The 13,863-nt window shown below is 38.7% G+C and overlaps 1 protein-coding gene across 4 annotated transcripts in view; it reads right to left on the bottom strand.

Moving 5' to 3' along the window:
- Window positions 1-3,408: 3,408 nt before the first annotated feature.
- Window positions 3,409-13,863, bottom strand: part of LPXN (leupaxin) — a 49,299-nt gene continuing 38,844 nt past the window's right edge. For all 4 annotated transcript variants that reach the window (XM_077116185.1, XM_077116187.1, XM_077116186.1 and 1 more), the window contains exons 8-9: window positions 4,654-4,802; window positions 3,409-4,321 (exon numbers count right to left, since the gene is read on the bottom strand). In XM_077116185.1, coding sequence (XP_076972300.1) covers window positions 4,052-4,321; window positions 4,654-4,802 — 419 coding nt within the window. In that variant the 3' untranslated portion in view covers window positions 3,409-4,051. The remainder of the gene's footprint in view (window positions 4,322-4,653; window positions 4,803-13,863) is intronic.

Below are 13,863 nucleotides of genomic sequence, written 5' to 3'. Positions count from 1 at the left end.
GAAAAGCATGGTATTCCCAGAACACTGTATTTGATGATAACACGGATTTTTGGTTTGCTAAAGCTGCCAGAAGGCAATATACTAGAAATGGGTTGACTTTTTCAATGGGGGTTTATTAGGTTACAAATGTACAGTTGTAAGGCCGAGAATATGTCCAAATGAAGGTACCAAGAGGAAGATACTTTCTCAGAGGAAAAACTGCTGGCATTCAGGGTTCCTCTGTCATGTGAGAAGGCACTTGGCGTTGTCTACTGATCCTTCTCTTCTGAGTTGACTTCAATGGCACTTTCTCTCCTCCAGAGGCTTTTCTTTGGATTTCATCTCTTTGCTTCTCCTGGGGCATTTCCTCTCTTAGCTTCTCTGAACTTTTTTCAAAAATGTCTCTGCCTTTTATCCTCTCATAGAGGAGCCCAGCAAGGGGATTAAGACCCACCTTGATGGGCTGGGTTACATCTCCATAGAAACAACTTAAGCAAAAGGTCCTACCCACAATAGGTCTGCATCCACAGAGATGGGTTAAAAGAACATAGCCTTTTCTGTGGTACCTAAAAGATTCAAGCCAGTATATGTGGATGGCTCTCACCTGAATGCCAAGCAAGTCTTTGCCAATTGCCCAGAATTCACCATTTGTGAACCTAAACTCGGTGAAGAGACATCTTCCCATAGAAGTGAATTTAGACACTAAATGTACCATATATAGGGTTTGGGAAATCCTCCTGAATAAACTGTCTGCTTCCTTTTAAAATACACTTGAGACATTGCTTGCTGCCTTTTGGCAAAATTAGAAATTCGCACCCAAGCACCAGCTCTTATCTGACATTTCTTTTTCTCAGCCAGTGAATCCCACTCCTCTTTGATTTCCATTTCCCATTTGAGCTGTGGGTTCCTAGCACAGTCATGCTGCACTGAGGGCAAATTCTCTCCAGTAATTCAATCTCTGTAATGCCTCCAGAATAGGAAGACATTTTTCTCAATCCTCTATCTCAGTGGCTGGAGCCACTGCCCTTATAAAGCAACTGCTTATGCTTAAGACATTTGTCTCTGAGGAAAGCTGCACTCCTTCTCACCTTTCTTTCCAGCTGGAAAATCACCCTTTTCAGATTCCCAAACTGAAGCTGCTTTTGATGCTTCTGAATGTTATCCCCCTAAGGACCTAGAAAAGATCAGTGCCTTTGCCATATGTTCCTCACGACTCCTTCTCTCCTGGCTCTTTTCTATTTTTTAATTTTGTAAATTTCTCATACATGTTCCCTTGGGGACCAGCAATACCTATTTGCTTACCTTCTTTATCACCTCAAAACTCAGAAAATCTGTAGTATTTTCACTCTTGAACTTATATGCTTAAATGAATTCAAGATTCATCACCCCCTCCTCTTCTCTTACCAGTACTCATATTTTTGTTTGAGCATTCACACATCTTCCACAGAGCCGTTGTGTTTCAGGAAACCTAGTCCTGTCCCCATTTCCAGGAGTGTTCTGGTTTGGTTTAAGGTGAGTTGTACAATCCATTTCCCCAACGACAAAATAATTTGTGGGCATATGACCTAAGCTGGTCCAGTTAGGATGAATCTCACGACTTTTACTTGCAAGGCTAGATGGAAAAGGGAGCATGTGGCTGGCTGCCATCCTACATCCGTAAGAGAAATGCTATGCTAAATATGTATGGAAAAATAATTGTTGTCTCAATAAAGTATCACCATGGGGGACTATAATTACTCCTAAGATAGTCTTACACCTGTCCAAACCAAATGAGGGACCCCTTTTTGAAAAGAGTTCTGAGTCTACAGCCCTGTCCCTTGAATGGGTAAATTTTATTTTTTTCCAAACAGCTGAAAGTTATTTAGAGCCAAGAATGTGTAGGTACATGATCCATTTAAGTAACGGTATTTCTGGGTTAAAAAAAAAAATAGTAGAGCTTTTTACATATGAGTGGTTTCCTTGCTGCTTACACAATGGTTCTGAAGGCTGCATCATTTTTTGGGCAAATATAACCACTTTAATTGTGAGGAAGAAAAGTCTTCACTTCTTAGTTGCACTTCTGTGAGCTCTGGGTTTTCTGGCATTTAAAAATATTTAGATTCTAATGCAATTTCAAAATAGTGGCTAATCCTCATAAATAAAAGTTTTAGCACCTGAACATTTCTTCTTAAGGGCTGAAACCTCCAGGTAATGCTATCAAGTTGCCAAGGATACCATTAGCACTGCCATATTAATACCTGCATATGATATCATCCAGTGAGGACACTGTAAGGAGGATGTTTGGAGTTGAACAAGTATTTTGCTTAGTTTGGTATTTTCAGCCAACCAAGCAAGACAGAAGCCAGATGACTCCATATCTGTGTGGCTTCCCATATATCTTAGACACAAGTCAGTTTGAATCATTTTTGGAGTTGCCATTTTATAGAATTAACTGTTACCAACTCCTTTTTCAACTCTCAAAACCCCCTTAGGACCCATTCCAACAATATCAATGAGCATAATGAAGCTTGGCAAGAATCATGTAGTCTATTTTATTTCTCCAGGAGATACTGTTTCCATACCAATCTAAGAAGACTCCAACTTCTGTCCTATTTCTAAAGATAAGTACACTGAAGGATTTTCCTTTCTAATTTATTTCAGAAATAATGATCCTAAAGTTCTGGCTTTTGTTATAACAAATAATCATACAATTATTTTGACCATGGTAAGAGGAACATGATAAGAAAGATAGTGGATACTTCTTATCAACATCTCTTTTGAAGAAGGATGATGACTATTTGTGAAACTTACTCTTATAAACAAGTTAAACTGATAGGACATGAGAAAAATGATCAGATTCTTGAATAACTTGTCAAAGTTTTCTACAAAGTCACTTACAATATTTTGCTGAGGAGCAAATAATTAAGTGGAGATTTTTCTTGGGGACTTGAATTCCCTAATTCAAAGCTAGAAAATGATCAAATAATATTTTATAACACCTTCCTTTAGAAATACCCTACGAATTGCCATCCTGTTTGTTTTCATGAGACAATCATGAAGTTGTGGGAAAGGTTTCATTTCCGCCCTTCAGATATGAATTTGAAAGGTGCCTATTAGAGAGCCCATTTTTCTTCTTATATAAACAAAATGATTAAAACAATTTTAAGAAACTGTGTCATCTTTTTAGATGACTCAATCATCTAAATCCAAAAAAATGAAATAAATAAATGTTATGGATCCCAACTAAAGAGAAAAGTTAAAAAAAAAAAAAAAAAGAAAAAAGTTAGTGAATGCAAGTCATCCTTTTACTTCTTATGATTTAAAAAAATGTCTATTGTGTGAAGGAAATAAGAGGTTAAAAAAACAAATTTAATTTCACTTGACACACAGTATAAAATACAGGAAGCAGAAAATTTATCTACCAAACAAATATGACAATGAGTCATAAAAACGGCAAGTCATTTTATTTATCAACGATGTCAGTACATAAAGACGCCCAGTAAAAATCTACCTCCCCTTAAAAAAGAGAAATACACTGTCGGTTGATTCAAAGAATGTAAGAGTATTACATGATTTCTGACAGTGAGACTAAAGACCGTGGCGATGATTGTGGAAAGTGCGCCACAGGGAAATGAGGGAAGCCTGAAAGAGGAGTTATGAGACCCAAAGTAGAGGGACTATAGCAGGACCATCAGTAGGTGTGAAAATCAAGAAATCTGAGAAACCAGTGGCAGAATGAATGTGTGCAAGTGGAAAACAGAAGGACTGGATAGCAGGACTGGATCCAAATCCAGGTACCTGGTTGGAAAAAAAAAAAAAAAAAGGACTGGAATTGATCAGCACTATTAGAATCTCAAGAGAACACATAATTGGTGTTTTGTCTTACTTAATGATACCACAGACTTGCTAGCCTGGAGGGTAACACCTGAGAATTTCAAGCTGAGTCATGTAATGTCTAGAAGTTCTCTTATTTGCTCATCACCTTTACTTTCTTTATAAGTTTATTAAGCAGGTCAGTAATAGCAAAGCTACTCTTTCCTCTCTTGGTTTAAATTTTCCAGAGGATCTAGAGAGGTTGAGGGTTCACATAAGATTATAGAGGGAAGAGCTTATTGAAGCAGGGTTGACAGTATGTCTTATCGTTCTGCTCCCTGAAGATGCCCTTGGACAACTGCGTCAGGCAGAAAGCACACACAAAGTGCTCAGGATGGAACTTGTGCCCCATGGCACTGATGCAGCGGCCAGTGATGGGCTGCCCGCACCCGTGACAGAGGGTCCCTCGGCGGTGATGGTAGTGGAGCTCACAGAATGGACGTCCATCCAGCTCAAAGAAGGAACCAGCAGAAAAACTGCTGAAGCAGTCCTGGGGGAGGAGGGAAGCACGAGAAAATGAACACAGATGTTAAAAGGTACAATTCTTGAGCAAAGTAACACCTTCAGCCTTGAAATCCCTGCCAGTTATAGACATTTCACATGGCTCCTTGACAAATGGAGGCTAGAATGCTGCTCACTTGCAAAGCAGGAAAGCCAAAAATAAACAAAACAATGGCTGCTATGTTTTATTTCCTCTTTAGGAAACCCACGCCAATTCTCCAGCCAGGGCTGTGAACCCTCTTACTAGTTGCAGCTCTGCCTCTCAGAGAGGAGAACTCCCGGCTTTCCCTAAATCCAAAAGATAAGTGAGAGTATACAGACCCCACACACAAAGCATTCCGGGTGCCAGACGGTGTCCATGGCTGAAAGGTAGTTTTCCAGCACAGGGCGGTTGCAGCCACCACACTTGGGTGAGAACATCTCTAAGAAATCCTTTCGGCAATACGGCTTCTTGTCCTTCTCAAGAAAGCCTGTGGAAATACAAAAAAGACTCACTGTTGTTTTTGAGCCCTTAAAGCCAAATTGGGGCCTAAGAAGAAGTCAGTGATCTGACCCCTCCCAATCTTAGTATCCTCATCTTCAAAATAGGTCTAATAATGGAGATCTACCTCGAAGGGTTGTACAAAATGCATGAGGCAATGCAGGCAAAGGATCTCAGCATAGTGCCTGGTTCATAGTGGGCATGGGGAAACTGTCATAAATATGGCTCAAATTTAAAAGAAATTTAAAGACTGATTTTTTACAACATAAGAAAACTTATGCATGACCAAAAAAAAAAAAAGAAACAACACCATAAGCAAACACAAAAGTCAAAGACAGAGGAAAAACTTATAAAAACTCTTTTTTAATTATATCCCAGAAAAAAAAATAGCTAATGTTCCTAACATACAAAGAGCTCCTAAAAATTGTGAAACACAAAACTAAAGTCCAAAAGAAAAATGGGCAAAAGTATGAAGACAAGTGCATAAAAAGGGCAAATAATCCATCAACATATGGAAAGATACACAATCTCACAAAATGAGAAATGCACAATAAAATACTGTAAAGTATTTAACTTCTTATCTATCAAATTGACAAAAATCCAAAAGTTTGACAATGCACCTATGGAAAAATAGCCACTCTCATATATTGCTGATGGGAACACAAAACGGTACAACCACTCTGAAGGGGTTTTGGAAATACCCAACAAAATTAAATATGTAAATATGAATATTTACCCTTTGATCCACCAACCCAATATCTAGAAATCTATCTCATTTATATACTTGGAAACTTTTGGGGAAAAGACATGTACAAAGATGTTCATTGCAACAATATTTATAACAGCAGAAGACTGTAAACCACCCTAATGTCCATCATTACGAGATTTATTGAATTAACTATGGCATATCCCTACAATGGAGTACTTACTATCCAGGTATTAAAAGGAAGGCTGAAGATGAGACTGGCCCTGGCACCATGGGATCAACAATGCCATCATGACCAAAAGGGGGAAAAGAAGTGTAACAAATAAGGTATCAGTGGCTGAGAGAGTTTAAATAGAGCCAAGAAGCTACCCTGGAGGTCACTCTTACATAAGCTTCAGTTAGACACTGCTACTATCATAACTTGCCTAACCCCAACCAAAACCATTCCTGCCAATCCTAAAGAACACCTAGGGCATTATATAAGATTCTACAAAGGTTCCATGCACTCGAGTAACTTCCAGAAACTTACAACCTCCAGATGGGTTCCTGGACCAGATAAGTCCTGAAATGCAGAGGGGCCAGCCTTTCCAGAACATCAACTAGTTCCATCCCCCCATCCCATGTTATTGACAGCCCCTTCCAACATAAAAAAGTTAGAATAACCATAGCCCTAAACAGTGAGAGACAGATCAAAGATCATGGTGGAGTTATACAGAGAAGGTCAGGTTTAACAAATGAGTATGAGTGCTGAATCAGTATATTGATATGTCTTTTAGTCTCCAGTACCTTAGAGTAGCTAGAAATAAAAACCTAAAGTTGTGGAATTGTAAGCCATACCAAACTGTGAAATCTGTTCTACAACTAATTGTTGCGATGTACTTTGAAATTTTATTGCTTTTATGTATATACATTATTTAAAGAGAAGGAGGAGTATAAAAGAAAAGATAGGATTTAACAAATTCGTATAACTGCTGAATCAATATGTTAATATTTCCCTTGGTCTCCAGTATCTTGGAGCAGCTAGAAGAAAAAACGAAAAATCATAGAACTAAAACGCATATCAAATTTTAAAATCTGTGGTATACCTATTTGTTAAAACGTACTTGGAAATGTATTGCTTTTTTGTATATATGTTATTTTTCACAATTTAAAAAAAAGGAAAGCTGAAGATACATTTATGTGGACACACAGTGTTCTCTAGGATACTGTAAAGTAAAAGAAGCAAGGTACAAAATACTATATCTAGTATGCTACTTTTTGTGTAAGAAAGGGAGGAGAATACGATTTTTTTATGTGCAATTCCTTATATTTCCAAAAAAAGACTATAAATGGATAAAACTAATCTAAGTGATTATCTACTAGGGAAGATAGTAACAAGATTAGAGGACAGGAAAAGAAGTAAAACATCACTAAATGTACCTTGCTACATAGTTTTGGCAATATATGCCTTATAAAATTAAAAACAAGAAAATTAAAAAGGAACACAGCATGAAGAAATGCCTAAAAGAATTTTAGGTACACCATAACTTAACTACGCATCAATATGTATGAAAGTCGACAAACAACTGGGTAATAATTATAAGTGAAATTTTCCATAAGGTCTTTTTACTGATTTTACACCAAAAAAAAATACATATATAATAAACTAATTCATTATCAGGCCTTTATTCAAGTGATAGGTTCCCTCTGCTTTGAAATTCACTTTCTCCCGATACCTAGGAGGCTTGTTCCCTCACCTCACTTAGGTGTCAGCTTAAGAGAACAGTGGACCCAATTACTCTCTCAACTAGCACTGCATCATTCTCTATCCCCTAACATTGCCCTAAGTCAGCATATTAGTTGGCTCGTTTGATTACTGTCTGTCTCTCCCACTAGAATAGAAGAATTATGAGGGCAGGAACTTTGTTTTTTTGTGTGTATTCCCAATACTAGAACAGTACCTGATACGTACATAGTAGTTACTCAATAAATCTTAGTTAAATAATAAATAACTGAGCAAACGTGAACAATAGTACAATAGCAAAATTGAGACCATCAGCTCTAGAAGTACATTGCAGTTTAGAGTCTCACTCCAAAATTAACTAGAAAGTGTATAATCAGGTGAACTTTTCTATAAGGAACTTTCCTTAGCATTCACTTGGAGAGGCTTCCTAAGATGAAGAGGATTCTTTTAGCAATCTCACATGTGGAGCACCTGCTTTGCACTGGTTCCAACTGAGAACTTTACGTACAGTACTGAATTGTAATTAGATTATTCATGGCAATCCTTTGAAGTAGGTATTACCCCTGTTTTAGAAAAGAAGAAAAGGGAAGAAAAAAAAAAAAAAGAAGAAAAGAAAAGTCGCATACACCTAACTAGTCAGTAGAGAGGCTGAGATTCAAATAGAGCCCTAACTTCAAAAGCACATCCCGAACTTAAATTCATCCTGATCTTAACCTCTCTATGGGAACTGATACTATCAGCTGAATCCAAACATAATAGACTCATAATTTTATGAAAATGAGAGTGCCTACCTGGGCCCACTAAAATAGCACATAATCAAACATGCAGAGTAGACTGGAAAGTGGTCAACCCAAGAAGTATGATTTCTAGCAAATCACTTGGATAGCAGTGGCCAGATCAAAGAAGGCAACAGGAGCTGCCGGGGATTGGGTCCCAAACATGTAGCTGCAGTTTTTCCATGACCTCTGTCACTTTGTGACATGAGTCACCTTGTTCAACTATGCTTTCTTTGAAAAGAAGACAGTTTGGCCGACTTCTGAGTCCTAGAGTTCTAAGACTCTAAACCGGTAATTTTATAAGCAGCCCTTTGCTCTTCTAAATTGCTAAGACACAGAAGAGCTCTCTTATTTCTATTCTATCATAGAAACTCTATAGAGACTGATTAAAGGTAGCTGCATACAGGGAGGCTTACTATTTAAGTAAAAACAAACAAACCAACCACACACCCACAGCCACTTTTTTGTGTGTGATGCAGTAATTCTCAAACTTTAGCATCAGTCACCTAGAGAACACGTGAAAATGAAGATTGCTGGGCTCTATCATTAGAGTGTCTGATTCCGTAGGTCTGGGATGGAGCCCAAGAATTTGCATTTCTAAGAAGTTTCCAGGTGATGCAGATGCTGCATAAAGCAAATGACATAAAAGTGAGTATGTGTTACTGAGAAAACTGTAGGACATGACAGCTAACCTAGGAATGATCCCCACCCAGGAATCTGCAGGGTGACTGGTCTCGAGAGTGGGACAGCAAAGCAACCACTTCAGCTTCAACTCAGGGGAGTCTCAGGAGGGGAATCAAAAGCAATCAGCCAAATTTTCTGTGATACCCCTGCATTTAGCAATCCAATAAATTGAGAAAGTTTCAGCACTTACTTTCCTGGAGGCTCTCTTTGGGGCCAATTACCTCTGGAGGACAGATGAGAAGTAATAACAATTAAAAGTGCCACAGAGACAGGGAAGGTTTTTATTGCCTGGTGAGACTCTTAGCCACAGGGGAAATAAGGGAGCACCTGCACATCCTGGATAATGAACAATTAAAAAGAAAGACAGGTAGGCACTCAGGACTTAGTCCCTGTGGGAGGATGCTAAGGCCTGATGTGCTAAGAAACTTATACCTTAAAGAGGAATTCTCTGAACTGAAAGTGCAGATGACTTTAATTTCCTAGGAGGCTCAGTGGTTAAACCATTACGATAGGAACTCTATGTAGCTTAAAGTAAGACAGGATGCCATCAAATTAATGGACAGACCATCTCATGTGAGAACCACAGAAAGCCAATGAAAAAAATGGAACTACAACCCAAAAGGAGCTTCTGATTAATAAATGATTTTTTGTCAGGTTTCTCAATTTATAAATAAGTTTTAAATGTGACTTCATATTTATGTGAAGTCATAAATGACCTCAAACAGTATCCAATTAGCCATGTCTGTATAGAAGGGGCCCAAGCCAAGGGAAATGATAATTAACTTTCTCTGTGGTGCTTTATGATCATCCTATAAAATATGATATTTTCCTTTTTTTCTAACTTATGTCTTTTCTTGAAATGCACCTGTATCCTATTCTGCTTTCAAGCAAATTTTACATCATAATCATCCATGGGAAAAATTCATTTGCTAACATTCAACTCAACTAACTCTCAGATTCCTATGGCCAGCTGTACAATACAAATTTACAGTGGCCCAATTTAATAGCATTTAGAATAAATGTCAATGAAAAATGCTGCTTAGCTATGGTGCAATCTAAAAATGAAATAACTAATGATTTGTGAAAAGTGTTGAGCAGGCTTCAGTGAAGAAGCAAATTACTACAAAGCATTTTGCTAGAGGATTATGCCAGTGCTACTGTGTCTATGTTTATTGTCATGTTAAATGTATCATGTTGGTGCCAAGAAAGTAGAGATCCAATAGCAGAAAAGGAACTGAGCCTCACTCAAGAGTTGTGATGTAGAAAGAACATGGAACTTGGAAAAATTAGAGCTGAGTTTAAATCCCAATTCCTTGACTTCCTAGATGATTGACTTTAAGCAAACCACTTTGCCTCTCTGAAGGTCAGTGCATTCACCTATAAGAAGGTAAAAGGTGGAACAAAGTTGCTCTTACAAGCTTGTGGTGAGGATTAATTGACTGTTAGCAATTTACATAATAGCATGCCTGACATTTAGAAGAGTTTCCATGTTGGTGAAGGACGTGAATACAGGGGATTTTATCTTTACTCTCTCTTGAAACATCATGGACGTGATATTAAAGAATTGTTTAAAATTAAAGACTCATAAGGAAAAAGAGAAAAGGGAGGATGTCAGCAGACAATATATCAGTAACGCTTTCCAAAATTTAAAGTAAATATAGGAATGGCAACTGGTTTGACAGAAACAAAAACAACAGCAAAAAAACTGAAACCTATGTCTCTACAGAGGGAGATGACAAAAAACTCAAGCCCTCTTCTGCTTTACAACATCAGAGAATCTCAGGAACTGACTGCTAAAGTTCTCTTCAAAATGAGGGAGAGGTGAAGGCTGAAAATGGGAGTGGTTGAAAGTCTGAAGTGCCTTAGAAGATTAGACCTCCTTCCCTACCATAAAATTCCTGAAAACACTGAACCAGAGAGTTTTCACTCTCAGGGACACTGGGTACCTTGAGGAAGAAAGTCAAGCACCCTACTGAAAATGTGAATTAAGTAGAAGTTTTCACTGAATGGTGAAAATCCCATTCCTCTATACCTTTTCCATTCTCAGAAAGCTGACAGGGAGAACCTCTCTTTGGTAAAATTGACTCAAGCATAAAAGACTGGGGTACAAGGGTAGTTCAGTGGTAGAATTCTCACCTGCCATGCGAGAGACCTGGGTTTGATTCCTGGTCCATACACTTCCCCCAAAACAAAACAAAGAAGCAAAATAAACAAACAGACAAAAAAAAATTCAACAAATGGTGCTGCAATAATGGGATACTCACATGGAAAAATAATGAACTGCAACCCTGCCATACAGCATACAAAAAATAAATAAATAAAAAAGAATAAAAGACCTAAAATATTAACATTCAGAGGACTCCCCAAAAAATGGCGAGAACATCCTATCTGAGTACCAAACAGTCAACTACACAAGCCAACAAGTTCTTCTATATCCACAGAGCTTTCAATTAGCATCTTAAGGTTTCATTCTGAAAAATTAGTGGAGGGTGGGCCACAGTGGCTCAGCAGGCAGAGTTCTCGCCTGCCATGCTGGAGACCCAGGTTTGATTCCTGGTGCCTGCCTGTAGGAAAAAATAATAATAATAATGGAATGGACAATCAAAGATCATCAGCATTTAGCAAAAAATAATGTGACAAGATGTAGGACATCAGGCTGTAATACGTAACAAGTTTCCAGTTGAGCTGTAAGACATCCCTCAAAATAGATAGCCAAGGAATTGTTTTCACAATTCTCAAACTTGTCACCTATACTGAGGACATAAAAGAGGTAAAGAGAAAGGAAAAAAAACTGAGAGGGATTTCTTTGGGGAAAAAAATGTGCTACTATGCCCCACCACCATCACAAAAAGGGATGGGGCATTGCTCCCCCCTTTATCTCAGGTCAAGAGAGGGGCTCTGAAGGAACCACTTGGAGAGAGCGAGATATGGGTCCCCTGCTATTACTGGGGGTATTTGAAAGAGCCCTGAAAAAAAACCACAGGTGAGAGTCTGGCTGGAGTAATCTGTGGCAGCAGAACGGGGCACACAGCTGAAAATTAACTGCAAATCCAAGGACTATCAGAGAAAGGGGCAAGTTTCCCAGGGTCCATATTTGGAAATTGGAAGAAAGAGATGTCCTGGAACCATTTTAATCAATGGGAACACCCTCCAAAAAGAATCTGTTGCAGAGAGGGCTGTCAACAAAGCATGCTGAGGGGGCAATAGCCTGCTGAGGTATGTAAAGGGTAATCAAGAGTGCGTAGTGGGGTCTAAACTCAATCCACAAAAGCATCCAAGAAAAAAAAGTCAGAGTTAAATATCTGCCACAAAGCCAACTAATAATCACACTAGAGAAGTCAGAACTTTCCTATCCTACATGCCATTGTCATTCTTTGCATCCCATCCACCCCCAACATTCCCTCACCCCTCACCATCCACCCCTCCGTCCCCACTTCAACCCTAGAGGTGTCAGAAATCAAGATAAGTAATAGGGGTGAGGGTGGTGGATGCCAAAGGCAGGTATGGAGAGATGAAAGCCACACCTCCCTCCCCTGGCCTCCTGTACTTTGAAATCCCTGCTAGCAGAGGAGGAGCTGTCACTTTAAACAAGTTGGAAGGTTTGGCTATTACATAGATTGAATGACCTAAGGACTTAGTTTCAGTGTTTTGTGACTTTAATTGATTTTCCATTTAGAATGCTTTATTAAGAGTAAGCAGAAAAGGGCGGGCCGCGGTGGCTCAGCGGGCAAAGTGCTTGCCTGCTATGCCGGAGGACCTCGGTTCGATTCCCGGCCCCAGCCCATGTAACGAAAACGGAGAAACAAAATACAATAAAAACAAGAAAATGTTTAAAAAGATGTTTCCCTTTCTTCCTCTCTTCCTTCCTTCTATCCTTCCTTCCTTCTCTCTGTCTTTCCTTTAAAAAAAAAAAAAAAAGAGTAAGCAGAAAAAAATGTGTGCTTCTTTGAGACTGGTATGTACCCGAGAAAAGCCATATTCTTTCAATCCTAATCCACACTTGTGGGGGCAGACCCATTGTTTGGGTGGGATCTTTTTTATTAAGTTGTTCCATAGAGATGTGGCCTATCTAATTGTGGGTGGGATCTTTTGATTAGGTGGTTTTCTTGGAGACGTATTTCTACCCATTCAAGTTGGGTCTTAATCTGCTTACTGAAGCCCTTTAAGAGAGAACCATTTTGGAAAAAGCTCAGCATCAACACAGACAGAAGCATTTGGAATTGCAGAAAAAAAAAAAGGCCCCCAGGGAAGTTGTTTGAAACCAGAAGCCAAAGGACCAGCAGATACCAGCCACATGCCTTCAGTGCTGACAGAGGTGCTCTGAACACCATTGGCCTTTCTTGAGTCGAGGCATCTTTTCTAGATGCCTTAGTTTGGACATTTTTATGGCCTCAGAAATGTAAACTTATAACTTAATAAACTCCCTTTAAAAAAGCAAACCCAGTTCTATATATTGCATTCCAGCAGCATTAACAAACTAAAACAACATGCAACTGCCCCAATTTTTATTTTGGAAAAAGAAGAAAACTCTCCCCACTAAGTTTATTTTAAAAAGTTGTGAAAGGGGCGGGCCACAGTGCCTCAGCAGGCAGAGTTCTCACTTGCCATGCTGGAGACCCAGGTTCGATTCTCAGTGCCTGCCCATAAAAAAAAAAAAAGTAATGAGAGAAAAAATAAAGAAGTTTTCTGATTCCATGCATGAGTCTCAATTGTTCAAAATAAACATAAAAAGAAGTCAGAAAGAAATCAAGACAATGCAGAAAACAATAAAAACTGGCAAGGGGGGAGAAACAGATCACACAGAAAGGATAAGAAATAAGAATAAAATGAAACCTTTCAACCAAGGTAATGAGAAGACAGTAAAGCAACGTCTTCAGAATCATGAGGAAATATATTTTCCATCCAGAGTTCTTTCCCAAGGCAACTTAATATAGGGTGGCAATAGAATAAAAATATTTTCAGACATTCAAGGTCTCAAAAAATTTACCTTATATTCATCCTTTCTCAGGAAACTACCGGAGGATGTGCTCCACCACAAAATGAAGGCAGGAACATTTATGAAAAGATATGGGATCCAAGAAAAAAGGACCCAAACACGAGAGAATGAAAGGAAGTCCGAGGATAAGGACCCAGGATATTTGCTTCTCAGCAGGCCTAGGCA

The sequence above is a fragment of the Tamandua tetradactyla genome, chromosome 9 (assembly GCF_023851605.1).
Source record: "Tamandua tetradactyla isolate mTamTet1 chromosome 9, mTamTet1.pri, whole genome shotgun sequence".
Lineage (NCBI taxonomy): Eukaryota > Metazoa > Chordata > Mammalia > Pilosa > Myrmecophagidae > Tamandua > Tamandua tetradactyla.
This window is presented reverse-complemented; position numbering and strand designations above follow the sequence as displayed.